The sequence below is a fragment of the Lineus longissimus genome, chromosome 11, assembly GCF_910592395.1.
Source record: "Lineus longissimus chromosome 11, tnLinLong1.2, whole genome shotgun sequence".
NCBI lineage: Eukaryota > Metazoa > Nemertea > Pilidiophora > Heteronemertea > Lineidae > Lineus > Lineus longissimus.
In genome coordinates, this window is record NC_088318.1 from 2,986,690 (window position 1) to 3,011,638 (window position 24,949).

Below are 24,949 nucleotides of genomic sequence, written 5' to 3' on the forward strand. Positions count from 1 at the left end.
CAACGCAAGCGGTTAGAAAATGCGTAGGAGTGGTGTGTACCCCTAATCAAAGATATAGCAAAAAGTCCCACTGCTGTTATTTCGATTATATCGCTAAAATATAAAGGTATGTCGGATCACTATAATTAAAATCTGGCCGTGATTTGCATGGCGTATGATTGTGTTGCTGGGCGAAGGTGGAAAAAACACCATTGTTGCGTGATTCAATGGTGTTATGATGAAGTGTCAGAGGGCGTCGGTGGGTGTCGGGTCAAAATCACGGGATCATTTTGGTTACTTGTGACAATGCAGCATGGGTTGGAGTCAAACGGAATAGTACTTAGGGTCTGTTACCAGGCAATGGCTATGGGACTAGCCAGCTACTTGTTGATCTGGGCACTTTTTTACAACGAATGAACTGATCACAGAAATCAGACATAAAGTAACTTTTTCAATGATCTTATTTATATTCAGACTCTGACTCAATGTATTTTTAGAAAATAATTTAGAACGGGAATTTTTTTATTTGTTAAGTTTTGAAGTTATTTTAAAAGTAATACAATCAGTGCACTAGATGATATTGAAGATTTACTGTCATTTTTATATGCCAAACTGAAAATATGATGTCACTTAAACGCAAAAACACCATTCATTTATTTCTAAATTGCACGATTACATATCAAATAAGTTTTTATGTATGGAAATTTTGAATACTTAGTTGCTCTTAGAGCGGAGCATTAAATTCTCAATTACAAGATTTACCACCAAAAACGTGATTCACCTCAACCAAACTTGCTAAAATCACCATACATTCCACACTAAACATGTACACAAGAATATTGCAACTTGACGTGATCGTAAACGCCGTCTGCTTTCGATTCAGGAGAAGAAGCTGCTCAAGTTTATCAGTACTAAATGATGCAGAAACAGCGATTTCTCGTGTCTGGGGCCGAAATGAGGCCAATATTTTTACATACTGCTTTAATTCGCCATAAAACCCAACATTGGCCCGCTATGATATGGCGCATAAATAATTTCCAACACCGCCATTGCACTGCTTCACATTCTAATCAATCGATTATTTAAAAAGCGCTCACGGACTACGTGGCGACAGACATTTTTTTAATAAGGGCAAGAATGACAATATGCAAATTGTGACGACATTTCACCTCGTTAAGGTATGCCCTCGGATAATCACGGAGAATATAGCTGACAATCTGATTAGGGCAACGTTAACTAGATCTAATGAGCAGAGTAGATAAATGACGTTTTTTATCACCACAGGGCAAGGTCGGAGACCATGAGGTCTTGAGGCCCCGAGGTTAAACTTTTTTTACTTTTGAAGAGATGTAAGGTGAAGTGGTACAATGATAGCCCATACAATTACAGTCTCTGTGTGTTAATGTGTACTACCAGTTGCTTTTTACACTGTAGGGCTATAACTATAATTGTACAACCTTACCGTAGAACTCACTTATGCAGCGGTCAATCTAACCCCTGTACCCCCCACACTTGTATAAAATGCCCTCAGAATAGTCACCTTCGTGCTCTACACGTTCTTATTCATATCATATTCCCCCCTCCTCTCTAGAGAGCTCTTCACGGCGATCTCAAAACAAGCGATGACTCACAGACCATCCCAACAAGCGCAAAACATCAATTTGTATTTTAAGTAATTTGTGTGGCGTTTAATTGCGCTTGGATCGTGAGACGAGGGCAATCTTTAATTGGTCCTGGCGGCTTTAGTCTCAGAGGAAAGGACCTCTTAACAACAACAAAAAGTACAAGGAAATCTGGTTATGACTTTGATAGAATTAAGAACGATAATTTTTAGAGATTATCTTGTTGATTCATAGATTTGTCTTAAGAAGTGTTTGTTTTTTTTCATTTTCTTGTTAACAAAGTGATGACGCGCTGTTTAAATGTCGACACTAGCAAAAACAAAAGCATTTTCAGAAGAACACTTCTTGGATGTTAGTTACATCATAACAGAAGTTGGTAATTTTTTCATCTTAAAGGAGGAGATATTAGGAAATCAAAAGTGTCGTATGCATTTGGAAACACCTAGTAGTATCTTCAGGGAGGAGAAAATAAGAAATCAAAAGTGTTGTATGCATTTGGAAACACCTAGTAGTATCTTCAGGGAGGAGAAAATAAGAAATCAAAAGTGTCGTATGCATTTGGAAACACCTAGTAGTATCTTCACGGAGGAGATATTAAGAAAGCAAAAGTGTTCAATGAATTTGGAAACACAGAGTAGTATCATAAATATTGATGAAATTATCGCCAAATATTCACAATCAAACAAATCAATATTACAATAGCGCATTGATCACCTTTAATTGGTATTGACTTCTCACGATCACACGCCTATCTCGTCAGAGGTAATTTTGTGCATGGACAAAATACCCCAGGTTACACTTTTATTTGGTTATTTTTAGCCACAACATTGTTTCGTCTCAACTGTGCGTCTGCCCAGGGGCTATGATGCAATTTTTCTACACAAACATTTCGTTTTGTATTCTGGCAGTTTTTTTGATGTTATGGTTTGACCTGGGAGGCAAAGGGGGCAGCACCACTGTCTGTTAAAAAATCCCTTGAATACTTAACCCTTTAACTGCCACCATCGCCGAATTGCGACGAGCACTTGCCTAAGAAATAATTGTTCTCAAGGTTTACAAAAACCATAAACATTTTTATTGGTTTCCACCCCCCCCCAAGATCTTTGAAAATATGGACGATCAACAACTTAAAAAAAATCTCGCCTGATCAATTGGTCTTCAGGCCAATATGTAATAATTGATGACAGCTATTATCTTCTCTCATAATATAAGACTATTCTTAAATAGCATGTCAACAATAACGAAATAAGTGCATTTTCCAAAACAATTCCCATGAACGCCCAATCCTTTCGCGACACAACTTTACACAAAAGACCCGCAACTACATTATAGATTTTATAATGGAATGTAACGTATTAAATGTAGAGTCTTACAAATAAACAATAATTTAGAAAAAAACAAACAAACAAATATGGTTTATTATACAATTTACACCTGAAGCTAAAATCGTCTTTTCGATAGATGTATCCAATTACTTCTTTGTCTTTTTTAAAACATTGCAATACTAGCTTTGTCACACCCCTTTTCGAAAAAAATTTCAGAGGTGATTTTTTTAGTTTGAGTACATTTATGTATAAATTTGAGAACGAAGGGATACGGGGTCATTTTGAGCTAAACGCGCCAGCTATTATGAAACACAATATCCCAACAAAGAAGTATTAATACAGACACAAACTGTGAGAAACTAGACAATTATGTAGTAATTTACGATATGTATTAGATACTTTTTCCGAATGTACCTACAGGTGTAATATAAAGCTTCCTAATTTGTTATCGTGATCAACCGGAGAAATTTCTCACCGAACAAAGCCAGATTTTTCCGTCGCCCCAGGCCTGAATCGCACACATTGTTCTAACATCGTAACGCAGAGAAATATGTGTGTATGATTGTACAGCATGTTTTTTTAGTGGTTCGCTGACATGCTGTAGCGCATATTAATATCGGTGGGAATAATAATCAAAATATGTCCACTTGAGGATTAGGTGTGTTGAAACTTTTTGGGAACACCCAGTAGAGTCACTGGTTAAAAATAGAATGAAACAACCGTTCATGGACATGCCATCAAGGTGAATACTTCCAATATATATGATTTGAAAACTGGTGTTGAAGCATTTCCATCAGCCTACAGGCTCGTATTCTAGTTATCAGATTGCATCATGTCCCAAACTACCTTCTTTCAATTTGCACAAACTCTCTTTTTAAATTTTTTTTATTTCAAAGATTTTCTCATATCAATTCAGGCGTATTTTACTAAACAATTAACTTATTGGTAAATCCTAGAGAACTTTATTAACTATCTTATTGTTTATAACCCACGCACGGAATATCAAGACAATCTGTAAAACTTCAGCAAAAACTTTCTTAGAAACAATCGAAATATCAAAACAAACTTAATTATTTAAGCAAAACTTTCAAATTTACCTTAGATCTACAGCAACAGACTAGAAATAACTGATCAACCCTAAAGACAATGCCTATTATTAAAACAATACTCACTCAAGAAAAGTATTGCATGTATGACTATGTTATTACGTCTTTTGTACCATCGGCAAAAACTCACAGCCGCAAGAGCATTCTATCAAGCGCCTTGCCCGAGGTTTTCATCGTTCTGTATCAGATATGCAAACGAACTAATAACAGAACAATGAGAGGAATTCCAAGGTCGAAGGATTGGGTTTTTTGACACTTTGTACAAAAGCCCCAAGGCGTACAACAGTTTATTGCCAGTCTTATGATTGTCTGCAAGTGAACAGGACATTTTCTGCTGTGACCATGATCAAAGTGACCTGCAATCATAATCGCATGCGACAAAAATTGCTCGTTTGAGGTCGTCATCGCAAGCACCTGCGACAAGAATTAGCGATCGCTACGACCTGCAATCGCTATCAAACCTAGCCTAACCTAATCACACATTTTCTCGCAGACAAGTGATCTTTGTACCACTCATCACTGCAATAATTGTCGCACCGCCAAAAACTGCTTGTTTGCCTGTCACTTTCACTTGTTATAAGATGATGATATTTAACACTTTTCCATTCCAGAAACTTTTCTTGGAAGTGGAAGGTGCAGTGATCTCAAAGCCTTTGGGGTCAAGATGTATTTTGACCAATCTGCTCAGAAAACAACATTAGAAGGGTTCGTCTGAAGCTATATAAGGGACTTCCGTGGCCGCGAGGGTTTTATCATAAATCCTCATCTGGCGATTTGAAAACATCAACTCGAGTTCAGCAGGAAGATGACTGTATTTTCCATTTGCTTTGTCTGAGAAGGAAGCGCAGACTCGGGGGCTTTGACGTCTGTTGTTTTATGACAAGTATCAGGGCCTTGAGAAAACTTCCCTCGGTGTGTTTTCTGGAGGCTGGAGGTCATTTTGGATCTATTTAATACAGGGGATGATTTTAACTCTGGGTCAGCTCTAACATCGGCTGACTACCAACCCTGCTTAAAAGGCACTTGGAGAGTTCTGGAAAGGTGGATTAGACCCTTACTGGAGGATATGTCGACCGGCTCGCCATAATGCCTTGATGTGACCGGAGAAATATTACAAGCAATCATCCTCTCCTTGCTTTTAGTCTCGAGTGGCGCGCTTTGGACGGCCGACATCACCGGCCACTCGAGTGGCATACCAGACCAGTATTATATGCCAGTGTCTAGTTTCCCTCCACTCAATCTCTACGCGGCTGTCGCAATGTCCGTACATTATTTCATCCGAGCCACTAGTGGCAGCGTTATTGGATGGCGGGGGAAGAGACGGTTCTGACACATAGAAGCCAAACAGCGGCAATATGTAATACATCGTCGATAGCTCCCGGTACAGCGCTACATGGTTGTAGATGTCTATTTTTTCAGAAGCAGTGGGAAAATCTCAGAAATGATTCAATGTATCTCAGTTCCAGATCACAGCCAAATGAATTTCATGATTGCTACCACAGAATCGGGCAAGGATTGCATTCTTTCCACAGCTGGTTGGGGATTCAAACTCAGACTCCTCAAAAGGCATCCAAGTAGATCATTTAAGGTGCATGTGTTCCGCAACTGCCTATTCCGGGACATCGTGGGACTGGCCACAGGGCCAAAGAGAGCATCAACGGAGACGAAGCTCTGGGGATGAAAAGAGGAACAAGAGATGTTGGCCAGGTTTATTAGAGACCAGGCCCTGTTCTGTAGTATAGCCATCAAAGAAAATCAGTCAAAGAAGAGAAAATGAGCTCTTTCACTTTACATGTGATAATGTGAGGTCGCTCCGTGCTCAGGATGGCCAACCCAAAGCAACAGTCCTCCTGAAGTGAGCTTTTTATCGGAAAGTCAACCGTGATGCACCAGAGCCAAGTAACGATATCATAAATATTCCTTTCCAATTAGTCCATCTTCATGACAAGTAGCTATGTATCACCGTCTATGACAATTAAAATAGCCTTCTCCAGCACTCAGGGTCTCTCAAAGACGTCGAGTGACTCCCCGTATTGACATAACAAGCAAAACACACCTTGATGCACCGAGGAGCTGCGTCCTGACCAAAAGCCAAGTGATTTAATTAAACAGGCGCTTTAGTGTCTCCCGCCTCATCAAACAAACAGCCATCGCTTGCTAATAGAACAAACATAACTTTGTTACACCGAGCCCCTCAACCTAATTAGCCAAATTGCAAAACATCACATCCAAACGCAATTAACGCCGATCGCAGAAAAAATTAATCGCAACATTTTGCGTACTTTTCTTAATTATACGTCATAGGTTTGATTCGCCATGTCCGGTATTTAATGAGACTTTTGATAATTAGCGCCGGTCTTTTTAAAACAATGGCAATTTGATGCAATCAGGGAATCTGGGGTACTGCATGTAAGAACAATTTTGTGAATTAAGCCTAATTAAGTCAGGTATAATTAGGCGAAATGCAGAGACCTCTTCTAGTACGGGTGAAATGAAATGCGGTAAATTAACTGCCAGAACATTTTCATAAATTGCATTGGTAAATCAACTAATTATAGGTCAAGTAATTATACCCATGTTACTACTAATGTTACTACACTGAATGATGTTTTTCTGTTTACGTGAAAACAGCTCGCATCAGCCTGGTATGAGACAGCGGTCGTTTAAGTTTTTACTCTCGCAATTATGTTACTAGATAATGATAATACAATTATTAAACTCTATAAAGATAATAACGAAATCATTAAACTATGTTAGTAATCATTACTAAGCTTCCGCACATTAATAGTAGCTCGTTAGACTTTTTTGACATGGCACATCGGAATGAGGCCACCGAGAGGACAAGCTGTAATAATTACCGTCACTTTAGCCACGCGTCACGTGATAAGAGAAAAGAGCGACTTTTGACAATCTTAAACCGTCTTTTTTAAGTTATATGATTTTTAAAAGTTTGACTGCCCGTCACAATGCATCACCTTAACTCTATTAGGACTAATTAAGCCTCCCACCAATACAGAAGGTCCCTTTCCAGCAAACAAGTTTTCATGCTTTTTGTGCAAAAACCATGAAACTAAAATGGAATCTGAAGGTTTACATCATTAACTGAATTATGGTCAATGACGGTGGTATTTGCGTTTTAATATATCGGCAGGCAACACGTTGCAGAGAACAATGACAACAGCCCCTGTCTGATCATATCGAAACAGCACAGCTATTTCGTGATCATTATCTCAACGCGATTCAACATCTGTCGGGTTCCTATTCAAAACATTACCGGGGCTGATTGATCGTTACCGTGGCGAAAATTAATTGGTATAATTAGAATTGAGATCTTCTTGATTGTGAAGCATAGGCCTGGAAAGTTTAAAACCGACGTTCAATATCTGATGGATTTTTCTGATATGGGCAACAGACTGCTCTGTTGAGAATTTCAGGCAGCTGGGGACAGAGTCAGATAGACAGAAGGGCCTATGGTCTCCTCCATAACAGCAGGCCTAATTGATAATACAAAATAGATGGAGGTTATAAATTATGATACAAATGTCCAGAGCATTGGGAGGGTTGGGAGGGGATGTTCCTTTGTTGTGTGTCAACAATAGTCAGTTACATGTAAGGTAAAGTGTTACAATTATAGCCCCCATAGTGCAGAAAGCAGCCGGAAGTACATATAAATGCACATGTAATTATACTGGGGCAATAATTGTACCAGCTTACCTTACGGCTATCACACATGTAATAAAACATGTACTGTAGTTTATGATATTTTGTTCGCCCCGCCCCTAAAGATGACAATTCTGAAAGCGACATTCCATAATGATGACCTTGTCTGCCGCCAAACTGCACATTAGGCATAGTTGACCTTGACTTAATTTCATTCGTAAGTTAACGAGACAAAAACGCCCAATTCACGTTGAACGAAATTAGATTAATTTTGAAATTGTTTGTCTGCTGTTGTTATCTCCAAACGTGGAAAGAAATACTTTACTTAATTCATTCATGTTGAGGAACTGATTTTGTTCTTTTACTATAGAGAAACCTTGTGGTTAATTCACCTCAAAACTTTGTCCATATAATGTCACATTGTCCAAGTCACCAGATGGATACAAGTTGTTTTAGTAAATTTCCCAATGAGCGCACATTTTGGCATTTATCTTGTTTGCACACATTTTCCCAGGCTTCCACCATGCACCATCCAGAGCAGGCTGCTCGGTAAAAAGGAACGCCTGCCTTGAATACTAAAGATGACATAAAGATTCTCAGTCCGTTGGGGAACTGAATCTCAAAGGTGGTATTAGTAAACACCAAAACAGGGAGTGCTGTCACCTATTGCCGTAAAACATCAGTACGTTACCTGCGACATGGTTTCAAAACCTGTTTGTTGGCCGTGAACCTTAACAGGTCAATGCCGCGTCCCGGTGTTAGACGCGGCATGACTAAAAGTCAATATCAGGAAAGGGGAGACAGGAGAAAATGGTTGAAACCTACTCAATTTCAATCCCCTCATCAAATTACCGAGGCGGTGAATAACTCGACTGTTGAGGATGATACATTGACAACTTTGATCAAAACGTCGCTGGTTAACCCTTCCATTGACTGAAGCATTTTGAGAAACATTTTTATCAGAAAATTAGCAGTTCACTCCAAAGGAACAAATGTATTTCCATTCAGGAGTATGCATTTCCTTTCATGCAAGAATTAGTTCAGTCAAGGTGTGTTAGAATTGCCATCAAACAGCCCATGATTTGGCGACGGCAAACACCTGAAGTGCTTTTTTGTACGCCACTTTACATAAGGCTCATTGGTTTTCATTGATGACAGACAGAAGCAACAGCGCCCCCTATACTCTGACGACTTTTAACACATGTGGAGACCTACAATGTACGTTCTCTAATTAGTAGAAATCAAATTAATTGTTCGATCCAGTCACAGCTGTGTCGATGACGAATTACTCTCGGTAAACGACTCTTGACATGGCGAAAATATAAAGGCTACGCAATCACTTAAACAGAAACCAGGGTGGCGCATAGTACATGCTGGGTAGGCCACGTTACTATTGAATGTTAATTAAAACAGGATTAATTAAATCGGTTATAGTGAGCCAGGGGGCTACCGTCTTAGGCCATTGTACGTTTAGAAGCATTAGTGTGTTATTTGCTAGTTAAGAATGCTTGTGTGTCTAATCAAAGTAGGTGTACAGATGTAGTTGATTTTCAATTGGTATGCTGGGTAGGGTATAGAAGGACCATAGGAAGAAGCTAGGGGTGAAATTAGTGGTATTCATGTGATTGATATGCACAGTTGCGGCACCAGAACACGTGAGCTTCGATTCCGTATTCCGTAACAAGCATGCGTTTCCATATACTGTGAGGAGAGACCCCTATTGGCAACTTCATGTTACACTAGCTGACCAACCAGACTCCTATCTATAGTCGCTCTTTAAGCTTCAAAGCGGTAAACTTTTCAGTCATTTTATGTTAAGTAATGAGTTGAATGAGTTTTCAAATGACAGAATCATTGTATAGAGTTAATACTCCATATCATAAACCAGAAAATGTTTATCTTTTCAAACGTTTTTTAAAGAATTTTAGCTTGACATGAGGGAGAGAGAAATAAGTTACCATGTACGTTTCTTTGCACTGAATCAAAAATATGATCAACACACAATGGGCACGTGACCATCTCACCAGCAAGGGTCAAGTATGGACAACAAACACCTTTAAGAACCAAAATCAAAACAAATTAATTTTAACGCACTCACCAGAATTTTCAGGGGAACTGTTGTTCATATTGGCAGCGTGCATGGACCCAGGCAGCGGTACCTCTGACATACTGTTTTCCAACGAGTTGGGCCCATTGCTTTCTTCATCGTTGTGCTCACCATCTGGAATTAGAAAGAGGGCGCTAAGATGAGTTAAATGAACATCATGCGTATGATACTACAGAAAAACTTGTGGGGACTGAAAACTAAGATATATATCCTAAACCATCAGCTGCATTTGAAATATCATCTCAAAATGACACTAATCAAGATTACAAATCGTCAACTTGACCTTGAAAAAAAACATGTCCTTCCCCGAAGGATTAAAAAATCTGATGAGATAGAAGACAAATATCATCGAACTGCAACGCACACCGACATGCCAGCAGCCATTCACAGGAAGTAACGTCAATAAAGGAGCGAGAAATCTTCTTTGGCACACAGCTGGAGGTTGTGTCTAGAATACGGATTCACGCAATAAATCTGATCGCCGCCTTTACAGAAGGGTGGTAAATTTTTAGCGTGGTTTTGAAATTGAGTGTGAGGGTTATCGTAAACTTGTTTTCAACACTGGGAATCTGCCATTTCACTTGATCTAACAACTTCCTACCATTTTGAATACAAAATCCCCTCATATCAACAAATACATCGTAACCGGGCAAAGCGCGAATAGATATTAATAGAGAAATGTGCGACTTCCTCTACAAGTGCTTACTATCTAAGTTACATAACCTGCATTGAACTGATATTTCAAATTAACAAGATCATTATCAAAGTAGATTTGTAGAGTGTTTCTTGTAATTTTTCCCTGTTACCATAAGAGGTAACGCCCATTGCATATCAAGGTGATAATATACCAGAAGGTGGTAATTGGTTCTGTAGAATTCTAGAAAATCATCCACATTGCAAATGAGGATGATGAGGTGTTTCCATGTCGGTCAAAAGACACTTCCCTTGCTCATTTTGGAGACGAGGCAAACAAATAAATCACGAGACAGACGTCTGTCAATATCGACACCAAAAAACATCTCGCCCAAGGTTTGCTATATTGGCCCCACATCATTATCACCTCTGTCCGTCCCCAATTCACAGATTTTCCGCACACAAAGAACTCAACGGGGAACGACGGCCATTTGTATGCAAGTGGGATTGTTCTGATTAAGACGAGACCTTTTGATTCAGGGCGCGATAATGGCCGCAGTGTTCAAGACGGTAGCGCAACTGAGCGGAATCGATGCGGCCCAAAACCATGGCAAATTTTTACAAAAGGCCGACGAGAAATAAAGCCTTTTCTTGGAGGTGCACACTGATCAGATTATAGAGTAAAACATATTTGGACCAAGTTTGGTGTGCATTGTATACAGAATTATGTACATGTCCACATATCTGGTTAGACTGAAACAATTCAAGGGTAGATTTCAACCAAAGTAGGCTAAATGTATGTGTCTATTGTGCACAGCGCCATGTACATTTCTTATGCTCAAGTTAGAGTGGAAAAGACAACATCTTGTTTCTAAATGTGTACGTCTGCTAAATTCTATGAACGTCTGCCCACATCAGCATCGGTTGGGTTGCTCTGAATCCAATCCGCTGGAAGATATTTTGGAACATTTTCAATGAACATTATAATGGCATTATATAACTTAAGGAATTCAGGGGTAAAAATTTGATTTCATTCACGTTTCTTTCTTTGAAAAGCCATTATTTCAGCATCAGAAGTCTACCAACTGATGATGAAGATAATTATGATCAGGGACCAACTGATCATTCAACCAAAATGACTTGTATAAAAATTACGCTTTTTTTGCCATCTGGTTTGAATGCAGGTGATTGAGTATATCATTGCGGTTTTTGTTTGGCACCAATTATTCTAAGGCAAAGGACATATGTACCTTATTAATGCATGGTTCATATGATAGGTGGCGACACTATCTCTCCACTTTTGTCAGCAATGCAAGTTTTCCTGAAACCAGTTGCGCAAAAAAAGTCAGGCAGAAAGTGATTATTCCTTAATTATGATTTTCATTACGCGGCAATGCGATTCCATTTCCATATTCATAACAATTATCATTATTGTCTATTAGTATTAGCAATCCGTATGCTGTATACAACGTGCGGCAAAATGGCAAACTCTGCACGTTGATTAAATGCAGATATAAATTGAAACTGATCCAGATTATTCTTCGAATAACTAGGCATGGATTCTATGTTCTAATCACAATGATAAATACAATTCTGCCCACTGCGCGAGAATGACACGAATAATTAATATGCATGCATGATAAAAGGTACACTGGGAACTTGGGGCGTTGCGTTGTGGGTGACTCAATCCGTGACTGGCATGGGTGATGTATGAATTTATAAAATGGCTGACCGGGCTCACCCTCAAGGTCTTCACGCTGTATATCGCCGGGAGAAATTGATCTCTGCGAGCTATTTACGTAATGGAGGAAGGTCGATAGGATGCTGAGAGTTGATGGGTGGTCATGACCTTGTATGCCAAGATGTTCATAGACGTTTTTATCCTGAATGCTTGAGGGGAGCAAGCCTGGCGTTTCCATCATGTATTTTTTAAATGGTTTGCCATGTTTCTGGCAATTTGAAGATCGATGATCCCTAATCTTTCAGCACACTGAGAAATTTTGTCGCAGTGATATGCGTCAAAATTCTACAGTCTGCGGCATCATCACAGGTGCCTGTACCTAGTCTCAGTCATTGCTGCCACCAGCAACAAAAACCAAACTCGCCATTTGCCAGTTTTACCTTCAAATGACGGATCCTTTTATCACCAACGCCGTGATAATTTTCACAGCACCGAGATTCTCTTGTCTGCAGGTCCTTAAGGCAGATTCATGATCTTTTGAAATTATTTACTAGTCATGACAGAATTTAACCTTGGAGGTCATTGAACTTAACTGATTAATAATCTAAGGTATAAATTGATCTAACACATCAGCAGCTGTCCATAGTGTAAAATGCATACGTAATATCATAGAGTCACACCTGTTCTTAAACAAAGCTCTACAGATGCACAGGCTTACAAAAAAATATTTTGTTCATTGCCTTAATTAGCATCTGAAGATTATTCATAACATGAATGGTGTCGTGCATGGCTGCTATAGTTTCAAAGGTAAAAAAACCTTACAAGACAGAGCTTTTTTCAATAAGGAGCAACTTCAAAAACTCTCAGCAAGGTCAGGTCAAAATTTCACACCAGTGATTGAATTGGCATAAAAAAACATATTTTTATCGAAAGAAGCGTAAAACTCACAAGAAGATGATTATCAAGTGCTCTATGACCTGACTACATATACAGACTCATGTTTTTATCTCGGATTCTCATTTACATATGCAGATGATCGGAATTCCAAATTGAGGAGCACGGCAGAAATAACTCGGGGGAGTTTATCGCGTGTTTTACGGAACACGTCTTCCTATGATAGATTAGATCATCTTCTTTTTGCCCGACCGAGCGGGAATGTGTCAGTCGCTTGAATAAAGGACACATCGCGCGAAGGAAATTATGTTCTCAGTTCAGCGCACAATTACTTTTACTTGATTTGATGAAATATTAGGTCGGTTATAGATTATAAGAATTTACTCCCGAGGATGGCGGACGTCTGACCTCCTATATTGACCTCCGATCCCGAGTTCACAGAGCCAGTGTCAATCTTCAAACACCCGAACTTAGAGCAATATCTCACTGCCTGAAATAAAGTAAATATTATGCCGGGGAGTATTTATTCAGCAAAATTCATTAAGATCGTAGGACCTTGGTTGTCTGTGTTCGGAGCTTGGGGGCACAGGGAAGTTATCACAATGTGCTTTGAAAAGACCATATAAAATCGTTGCTGGAACCTTAAAGAGGAAGCGCCAACTGCAACGCGTTCGGTAGACAATGATACACAGCGCCGGCTTAAAGTAACATGCCTAGCTCAAGTAACAGCAGATTGTGTCCAAGCCCCCCCCCCCCGCTTGAATTATTGTCAAGCCGACCAGCCATAAACGAGAATATCAATGCAACTTATCCTGTGTATCCGCCATTTTGTAAGGGTTAACTTCCCTGACGACCGCACGCCATAACCGATAGACAGTTAATCCGACTCGAGAGGATTCATACAGATCTCATTCCATATACGTATAACCCTATCACACTTGCGCCAAACTATGCATAAAAATCACATCCGATGTATGAACAATACTACCAAGGGACGCCGCTAATTAGACGAGATTTTTCTTTCGGCGAATTTCTGCCACGATGAAATATTCGTGCGAGTTAGAAAACAACGTTAGCCCGTTGAGACGATTGCGAATTCAAGATATATCTCGCATACATACTAAATCTAAACGACTCTTGGCGCACATAAAAATGATGCATTAGCCCCTGTCCAATATGAAATTCTCATCAAATTCTGCCCATTATTTATCAAATTTGACACCGGAGTAATTGGCAGTTTTTAATCATTTCTTATTAATTTCATCTGGACTACATAAAACATGTAAAATACTATATGATTTTAATGGCTTAGTTCGCTTGCCCGCCATAATTACATTTGTGACTAATGGGATTATATGGCGTGTTCCAAAAAAGTTCACCTGAAGAACATATCAATTTGGTTAGTACTCTACTCTAAACTTGTAACAGCTCGGTGGTTCTTATTAGCAGAGAGATGACAATTCTCATGAAATTCATTTCAGTGAAAAAAATTCCATTTTTCAAACAGCACGCCCTCTTAAAAGCCATGAGACAAAAGGAACCAAAAAGACAAACATCGGAGACAAGATCGAAATGTAGAGAAAACTTGCGTCATTCTTCTGGCATAAATTGGACCATAATTCGTCCGGCGATAAGCGAAATCTTGGCAGAGATCAAAGGCAAAGTGACAAAGCGACTTCCTACGCGGGCGAGAGACACCAGCTACCCACATCGAGGGAATATGGGATGACATTGCCGGCTTCTTTGTGTGGTGTCAAGTGAACTCGTGGCAAAAGCACATATACCAAAAGTCGACTTCAATTGCAGTTTGCCCGAAAGCGGTACACATGTACATGGCCATTCACAGCAAATGCACACAATGAGCCGGGAGGTAGAACTTGACATGGACTAATGCAAGAAACATGATGTTCAAGCGCCAAAAGATTTCGTGATAATGTTCTTGTATATGAACTGGCTTCCTTCTAATGAACTACCTTTCTTCTGATGAACTTGCGCTTCTTTCTAATTTCTTAACCAAAAGTTATTTAAATCAACATATAGTACAATCAGGGTCTTTGCCAGAGGGGAAATTTTATGTACCCTCAAAGAAATTGGGGATAAAGAAGTTTCAGGCCAACTCCATTCGTTGAAAAAAATTTAAAATTGAACTCAAATTTGAAAATTTCTAATTGTTGAAATACACACTGAACATAAAACAATGCCGTAGTGTATACAAATACAGTAAACCCAATACATTTCCGCTGAAAATCATTTTCAAACTGACAAGAATCTGTAAGATAATTTGGTGGCCTTCCTTGATTTTAGACGCTTCAATCTGATCTTCTTTCAGTCCAGATGCTTCGGTCATAACCGAAGACATTATTAATTGCTCCAATACCCCACGAGGCCCCCAGGGTACATTTACAAGTAAAAAATATTACCAGACACACGGACTGACTTTGTGAATATTCATAACCATGTACGATCGTTGTACATAGATTGCTCAAATATTAGTATGGAGAAGTTATCACCAGAATCTGCGCAAGTCAGGATGAACGAGATACCAGGATGACATTTGCTTCATGGGACATTTCGCGATGATTGATTTTGGTGGAGGGCAAAGCGTTCGATTTTGCGCACACGGGAGGGAGGTTTTTACGACATGGTCTTACGGAGTGTAAGAAAATGTGCGTCACAATTTAAATGCTAGTCATTTCCACCAATCCTTCTGACCTGTTAATTGGATGTGATATCTGAAGTTTGACACATTGATATTAATTAACCAATTTATTTTATTAAAGGTCACCGTTAGCACTTAATAGAGAAATGTTAGTATCGTCTATTCATTGTTCCCCCCCCCCTCAACGTTTTGGGCTCAGGAGCGCAAACTACTGTCAGATTTCTTTTCTATTTTGCTTTTTTGATCTGAGCTGTACAACCAAAAAGGATTTACAGAAAAGATTCCCACAGTGAGGCGTTCATTTGGGGGGGGGGGGGAAACCAGATAGGCCATATTTTGCTTCTATCTATTTATTATTCTTTTCTGGCGCATTGAACTTTAAATCAACGAGATTTTCGATTACAAACAAGATATTGTGTACACCTCTAGAACTAGAACTTGGTAACCGCACACAAGTCCAAGGGGGCAGAAAATAATAAAGCCATATATTTAGCATGTTTAGGGCCTACTTGTCAAAGAAACAAAGAGAAACAATGTGTAATATACTTAAACAATTGGTGATTTGCGCAAAGCATTTCTATAGCTCAGTAAAAACATAACCAAAGAGTCGCAGATCAATATTTACCCCATCAAGACATGCACAGTGTGAACCCTTTTTACGTTCCCCGGCCCTAATTGTCCCTTCCATTAATTACATACTGGTTTTGTGACCTTTACATGGCGGGATCACAAGATAAGGTCAAGTCGCGTTCCTCGAACAAAGCCCCTTATAATTCAAAGTAGGCCCTTTTTCGCCCTTATTAACACATTGGATGATCAAGTCCCCAGCATGCCGAGACCTCTCTAATCAGGACACCATTCTATCAAGGACAGCATATGACAGTCCCAAGGCTGTCTTCATTAGGGAGGTTCTACTGTGTCCTGGCGGTTAGCGTTACCTCAAACTTTAGAGCACATGATGTCATATAGCAAACTTATCAGATCGACACAGGCTATTCTCATATTATTTTTCTTCTTGAAATTCCTCAAACCATCTTTATTATTGCCAATAACCTACCCACAGATTGAAAATTCTTAGGGCCAATGACCTATACCTCAAAACAACTCCACAATCACCAGCGAAAAAAACCCCCAAAACCATGTTGTTCGAGCCCAAAAACTCCCAGACAAATTTGTCCAATGAGACTAATTATAGTTCTTATCATAAGAGGAGCTTTGACCATAATGGAATTGAGTTTGAGCCAAATTAAACCTTGTATTGTTCAGTTGGCCCAAATGGACATTACTGTACATTTCGCCCCTATTGGGACAATAGATCGTAGAGTCTAATTACTTCTGCTACCATTGTGCCAAAAATGGCCTGAGTTTAATCCGAAAAATCATTTGTCTCGTGGTCCGCTTGGCCGAATTGTTTGTCTAAGGGTTTACAAGAGCGGCATAGTTGGTTAGCACTGTCCATGTCTCCAGTCACTGATCACAAGCGTTATAAGACCAAGTGTTTTAGCACAACTTCACTTGTTGTGTTTCACAATGGGATAAACAACAATACCTGGTCAAGATGGCCTGTTTACATGTATATACTAAAAAACATAACAATAAACAGAAAATGAAAAATTCCCAAAAAGCTGTGTTTTCAACATAGGCCAGGCATTGTTGTGAAAAACTGAATCACAGCACCCAAGTATCGTGACAATTAAACCTGGCTAGAAGAAAATCAAGTTTTGCGTCGGGTAACGACGACGCGACCCAGGGATGTGACATGTCGTGATGCAAGACAAGCTTTCTGTCTAAAAAACATCTGAAATAAAATGTTTACTTACATTTCAGCATTTTGAGACGTGGAAGCGAAATGACAAGTATCAGGAATGCAAATGAGTCGATTTGTGCGTGACGTCCTGCTGCAGCCATTTTACAGCCCAAGTGTAAATTGATATCAACACCTTACTTAAAAAGACAAACAAAACGCCAACTCCTTTGCCCCTTCTATGGCTTCGAGAATCTACATGCTTGTATGAGGCAGGCAAGGGGGCCAAGGAGTTCATCCCACTGAAAATTACTCAGTGCAAGACTCTATTTAACTCTTTGGTTCTGGGGTGGGGCAGTAGGGTCCATGGGTGGATGGAACACCACTTTTTGGCACGTAAGGGCCAAAATCTGAATGAAAAACACCTTTTTCGGCAACATCTGGGGGAAGCAGATGCCCAACCTGCCCTGCTGAATTGGGCCCTGATGAATAAAAATCTTAACAAGAAATTTTTTTAACTTATGTGGCGCATACCCAATGATTGATATAAATCCCGTAGATTCTGACCATAAATGGTAACATCCTGCACCTGCCTTACTTAGCGGATTGTTTCAGCGTGTCATTAGCACCTCATTAGCGTGATTAGCATAATGGTCAAGACAACGAGACAAAAGGTTCGTGCTAATAACTGCACTCCACCAGCAAAAAGACACAGTGTTATCTCCTTGTTGATTGCGATAAACAGATGTCCATCTTGCTGAGCCTTAGATACAGGGTGTGCCAATAAAAACCCTCACTTTCATGCTCTCTCCCCACCCCACCTACCCCGATAGCAAATCGAGTAAAATGAAATACTGAAATACAAGTAACCACTTTGTTTCATTAGTTGCCATGGAAACTCATCGTCACAATGCTTTAATTCCTCAAATTAAGTGTCAATGAGGAGGCCACTGAAGGTTCAGGACATAATTTCTAAGAATTCTCGATGGGGTCAAATTTACTGTCAAGGCTAATAGTCCCCTGTACAGGGTGCATCAAGACACCTCTTAAAGCAAGCGTCAAGATTTTGCTGGCTTTTAAGTTTAACATGAAATGATTTTTTTCTGGGGTACTCTCCAAGTGAAAAATCTCTCAACACTTTTTCACAAAAGTTCTGACTTATTCTCAGATGTTGATTTCACTTCTGGCAGTGTTTATTTACAAGGACTCTCATAGATGCAGGCATTTTTTGACGAGATAGCAACTGCCATTTTTTTCGATAGAGAAAAGGAGACACTTGACCTAGACCTTTGAATAAAATCAAAGCCGACGTTTTTCTCTTTGGATTAAGTGGCCTTCATGGCGACAATAGCCAAAAGGGACATGTATTTTTCAGTCTTACTCATTTTGCCCCTCAGTATAGTCTTTCATGTTTTTAATGTCAAAATAATTAATTGAACCTCGGGAGTGTAGTGATTGCCTGCGACCTGATCCGAGTCAAAGACCTGCTCCGCATCTTAATTTCCTGCACCACTGTGTACCTCCGTCATTCCATCCGTAGCGAAACATGGCCGTCACAACCGGTTAATTACTGACATCATCAGACTCACAGCAAACTAATCTCCGTCATTTACTCAGGCTGGAAAAGGTCTAATTAGGTTTATGATATCGGCCCGCCATGCTGAGAAACTTCTGCGAGAAAAAATCCAATTGTACACGTCAATTATATAGCACAGCAAGGCGCACGATTGTTTTTTCAGCACTTTCTTAGAGCTTTTGCCACACACGCCGTAATTACTCTGTGACGGGTAATAGGCAAAATCAGCCGAGAGCTTCTTTCGTTTGGGCAAGTGTACACACACAACCTGACCAACTTCTTACGACAAGAAATCTTCAAGCAAATTTTCTCCGCTAATTAGTGCGGATAATTTAATAGGGTCTAAGCGATTCGTTGGTTTGTGTACAGGGTACACTCTGTTGATGATTGGGTCTGATACGTCACTGGGAGACCGACCTTGCTCGTGAGGTTCAAGCCAGTTGACGCGGAAATAAACAGAGAAATTAATATGATTACAAAGATCGATAACACTTGAACAGCCTGATAATTCATGGAATATATTTTATTGGTTTTGTCACTGTCTGTCTTAAAGTAGCCCCCCCCCCCAAATAAGTCATGGTGGTCTTGTAACACAGGTCTCTGACTTGCAGTCAAGAGGTCCCTGGTTCACTTAAATATTACATGCCTTATCCAACCCAGATGTACAAAGGGCACCGGTCAGACATACATCTGATGACGATTGCTGTCAGCAAATGCATTTTCTACCCATATTTCCTCAACATCTTTTAATTCTACATTTGATGAATTTCTTCCACACATTTGCCTTATCTTAATTAGAGCGGCACAGTTCAGAATGATTTCCACAACTCCTACCTCACCTCGACACCGCGATATATCCCCGATAATAGACATGCCAGCTAAATCCTGGCACCATTTATTAACATTCCGCATTTTATACACTTCTGAAATCAACAGCACTCTTGCTTTAATTACATTACGTGTATTGGTAAAGAACTGAAGTAGTCTCGTGAAAAGTGCTCATTAAGTCATTCGTTATAGAAATAAGCATATTATTAATGCATAAATAAAGTAATCTCGTTTTCATTAGCGAAATATTAAGGTTTATAGCTTCGCAGAAAATTCTATTATTTTGCTTCCAAGAGCGAGATTATTTCGTGGTGATTAACTCCAAGGGGCAACTCCAGTGAAATTTTATCCGAGAATTATTGCTCTCGAAAAAATAGATTTAACAGATTTGATTTTTGTTTTAAGAAGATTGAGGCATCTGTCGCTATTGTTTTTATGGTCGTTCGTGGTGTTTGGTTTTCGAGGCACAGATGCTGTTCCTGCATGTACCAAGGACACACTCTACTGGTACACAAGTAAGTACATTGTATGTAATTAAGACACTGAATAGCTAGCAATTATGGAAAGTATAACGAGTCATGTATAGTAACATTAACCAGTCAAATGCGCTTCAAAAGCACACTTTTTAATAACACAACAATATTATCCATAACGTCTCAAGCAAAAAATGTCTAAGTTCTAAATGTGTAATTCTAAGATTTCTACTGCCATTTATACCACACCCTGATAAACAATATAATTGGCTGATATTTTCCGAGGCGGCCGGCGCACCTACGACATAAACTTCCTCCTCATTAATTACACCGAACGGTAAATACGGCACAAATGAAGAAACAAACGAGATTAAATGTCATTATTTCTGCTTACATACTTATTAGCGAAGCTGAGTCACCTCATGTTTCAAATGACGAACGTTTCTCAGGCTTCTTTTCAATCGTACAGCACGACAACGGCGGCACTTGACGAGATGACGCTAACGAAAGGTCATCCGCTAATTACCGCTAGTACAATAGCGCTAACATACAGCAAGGCTAATGTATAGCGTATGTTTGTGCTAAAGGTGTTTTATTGTTTCTGAGAATAAGATTAATGAGATATTCGAAAATTGAGGTATACAGGGTGTCTCAAATATGGCTTCACAGTTATCCAAACCAAAAACAGATCTTTTTTGAAATTTTTTTTTTTAATGATAATTGATATCACTTATCTGTGTTTTGGCCGATAGTTTAAGTGGTGGCTAAGTTACGTCTGGTGGCAATAGTGTGTTCTCTGGTACTCATAATCATGCGAAAATCTATGAGGCATCTTGGGGGTTTTTCACATGAGGCCCACAAGTGATCTTTTTTTCATTACATTGGCCCCTGGTCACGGCTCAGAGAACCAGTCCACCACGCTGGTAACACTCTTCACAGAGTGACCATGCTATTGTCGATATTTATACCACCAGCCTTAATCCCTGCTTAATTGGCAGCTTGATTGATGCCAATTAAATGGTTGCCAGGAGATGGTCCTTGAGTGTATTTCATTGGTTAACCCTCAATAGTCTGGGACGGTTTTGAATACTGCTTTTGAACAACCTGGATTGACCTCAAGCCCTGGACTAAGAAGAGGCCCGTATACACCTTTCAAGAAATGGGGCGCTGAGTGTCCGAAATAGTGATGTCATAAGGGGAAACCTGGCCTTATGGTGGAGGGACAAAAAAGATAGTCATAGTTGACCAACACACTTGAATGCCTTTAATGACGGACAAGGGGGAAAAAGTTAGTTCCAATGCAAGCCACCAATTTTGGGAAGCATGTATAGAGCATCATTGAGAGAAGCTAGAATACTAGAACTGACATTTTGATGGTCATCATAAAAGGAAGTAAAACACAAATGTTAAGAGAAGCTTTTTAGTTATGGATATGGGAGGGGGGGGGGGGGCTTTGCACCTGAACTTTTCAAATATTTCTCATAGAGAAGATTCACACCAGACTTCAAAAGAACAACACAACAGTCCATGTCAACAACGAGGAAAATACTGTCCTCAGACCACGGAATGTTTACTTGCTTACTTGCCAATAGCGAGTCATTATCTCGACTGGCCAATACACGTTGTCCCAGGTCGCCTCACAAATGTACCACTTAACTTGATAAGGTCATTTAATAGGGACATACATAACGTCTGATAGATGACATTAACAATGTCCAGCTGCAACTAGCCCTCTCTGAAGAGTTCCTGTTTATTATCACTAATTGTTTAAATCGGTAACCATGGTGACGGGGCGACTGGGAATCGGCCCTATGGCCTACCACGGCTGTTCACTTAGCGCTGTGCCACCTGAGCTTGCACCGGCATGTCGTGTCACGAAGAAGGGACCATGTGGCCGTGTCTCACAAATTAACGGGACAATGCTGAACAATAAATGTTCGCCTTGGTCACATGATCTACATAACGCAACAATCGACACCGCAACGATAAGCAAAAAGGGAAATCAACAAGACAGCTATGCAGCAGTCAAGGGTGGCAATTTTCGATAATATTCCACTATCAGGAAGTTTATGTAACGAGTTCATTTTTAAATTTTAAATTTATTTTAAATTTATTTTTTCACACTTATATGAGTCGCCCACACACTCAACAACGTAAGGTAAATCCAGAAGCACTTTTTTGTTTAAATACGGCCACAGACATTCAACACGAACTATAGTAATTACTTGTCCGCTAGATCAAACCAAATTAAAATTGCATAATCAAAGAAAAATTTAGGGAAGTTTTTCTTAGTGTCTAATATTATCAACTTCCTAAATGAACGCCATTAACTTTCTGGCCAAGACCTAAGAAACACAATTATGCAACTTTTCCAACAAAAGACAGCAGATTTTCTTGCAAACTTGCCATTGTCTTCCCGAAATAAGTTAGAAGAAGCGACCAATAAAGTTCACCTTTATTAAAATGTCGTCCCAAACGAGGGTGCTTTTGTCTGTAGCAGGCCCAGTCATTACAGCCAGCGATTTCTAACCCCACAGAAATTGCATAATCTTTGTAACCCCTCGATGGTCTGACCCCTGCGTTACCTGACGAGGAACAATGCCCATATTTGACACATTACCACCACATTGTTCCCGCCGGAGCCTTCGGGCGTAAATTTACCTTTAGTTTTAGCATTCCCACACTTCGAGATGACCCTTCGTCTATAAGTGCCATCTAAAACTGAACCGGTGCGCTCCTTAAGCTAATTTGCATTAAATACAATGAGTTTTTGGCTGTAAATAGCCAAGACCTATTAATGGCGAGTTAGTCCATTCCTAAACTCATTCGAACACACAACAGTTGCATCAGAGGGCTCTTAACACATTTTCAAATTCATTCGGGCTGTTAAATTGGCCTCGCCATAATGAATAATGGTCTAAATTTTGATTATAAGGACGATCGTTAGGCATGATAATTACCAATCTTTACCTCTCTAATGAGAGCTGAAGAACAGATGCATAAAAATAATAGAGCCAAAATGTACACAAATTGACACTTGGTTAGTGAGGAATTCATGGACGATATCATTAGAAATTGGTCATTGAATTAGCTACATTACAAAAAATGGAATTTAATCAAGCTTACCACTTGTCTAGCACAAGGATAAAAGAGGTAGGCTCACCATATATTACATTAACCTTTAAATTAGCAGTCATATGCCCTTTGTAACGACAAAAGAAAGCATTGCCATAAGTGACATTGATAACAAACGGTAGTGGTATGCACAATCAGGCACACGCCAAACCAAGAAGACCAAAGCGGATACATCTGAAGCACTCAGCCATAATTGGAACCATTTTCAGAAACAATGGTAACAATTTCGAGACACAGACGCCAACAAAATCGATACCAGAATGAAGACCCGCACTACACATTCATTGGTAAATAGCAAAGCATCTCAAAGCCAATACATTTTTTGTCCTCACTGGTCATAACATACATATTCAGCCTTAGTAACGCTGCCCCAAGATCGTCATTTCGCACAGGCACACTCAAGGAATTATGTTTTTCCGATAGCTTCGCCATAAATAAGTGTTAGCATTCTGCCACCCTATACAGGGAACTAAATCACAGAGTCGTTCCTCTTTATCTCTAGCCATCATATAAATGCTACTTTAGTGCCATTTACGGAGCTCGGTATCGATTCCTCGTCGGTTGAGACGGTAGACATGATCCGCGGGCCGCGCGGGTCAGAGCTCCCGCCATTTCCCGCCACGGTGCACGGCTTCTCGCCTCCGTGGATGTAACTGTCAAACCCTCTTAACTCTGCCATGTATTATATGAAATCGGGGCGAATGAGCAACCGAGAAGACGCGTATCATAAATGATTAATGTTTTAATAAACGCTTGGTGTCGCGAAGGATGAAAATCACGAAATCGGCATCTAAGGTTGCAGCGATGATATTAGCCAAGGTTATTTGTTTGACGTCTAACTGGCTTGACGTCTGCACGACAACAACCGCCACGACGAAACACCAATCAGCGCATTTAATTAAAACCACTCATAAAAGACCAGAACGCTCTGTGAAAGATTGTGAATAATTCGCCAAGCAATATCTTAACCCAAATATTGATTTTCGCGAGGTGCACCATTTTTTCCTGTGCGCTCAGTCTTCGAGGTCAATATACTCATCAGTGGGGTCGGGTGATGAAGAGGCAGCAAGCGTTTTCAAATTCTCGGGTCAACACGGTGATTAGTTTCATCTTGGGTATAAAAGAGGATATATCCATAGCCGAGTGGAGGATGCGGTAATGATCATCAAGGGGATCATCCCATGAATACGAGATTGAGGTGGAAAGGGGCCACCTCAAACATGATTTGCTGAAATGCCTCAGCCTGTACACCTCTGGCCCAAGCACCAGAACGCCGCCATACCTTGACAAGTCTTGAATGGTAAACGCATCTAAGAGCATTCGTAAGATCAGTACTTGGCTAGTGCTTTTGTTTCAATGTAACTAGTGCCAGTCCCAGACGTCTGAAAAGGTAATTTCTTTTGCACGTTTGAGACATTCTCAAAATAGGAGCCCTGGTGCTTATACAGGTAAGACAGTAGAGTCCCCAAATTGATGTTTTTCTTACCAACCAAAAAGTGGTCTACAGTATACGTGATCCTGATCCAA

The 24,949-nt window shown here is 39.9% G+C and overlaps 1 protein-coding gene across 10 annotated transcripts in view; it reads right to left on the reverse strand.

Moving 5' to 3' along the window:
* Positions 1-24,949, reverse strand: part of LOC135495423 (zinc finger homeobox protein 4-like) — a 147,552-nt gene that overhangs the window by 24,294 nt on the left and 98,309 nt on the right. For all 10 annotated transcript variants that reach the window (XM_064784039.1, XM_064784046.1, XM_064784044.1 and 7 more), the window contains one exon: positions 9,791-9,913. In XM_064784039.1, the coding sequence (XP_064640109.1) occupies positions 9,791-9,913 (123 nt within the window). The remainder of the gene's footprint in view (positions 1-9,790; positions 9,914-24,949) is intronic.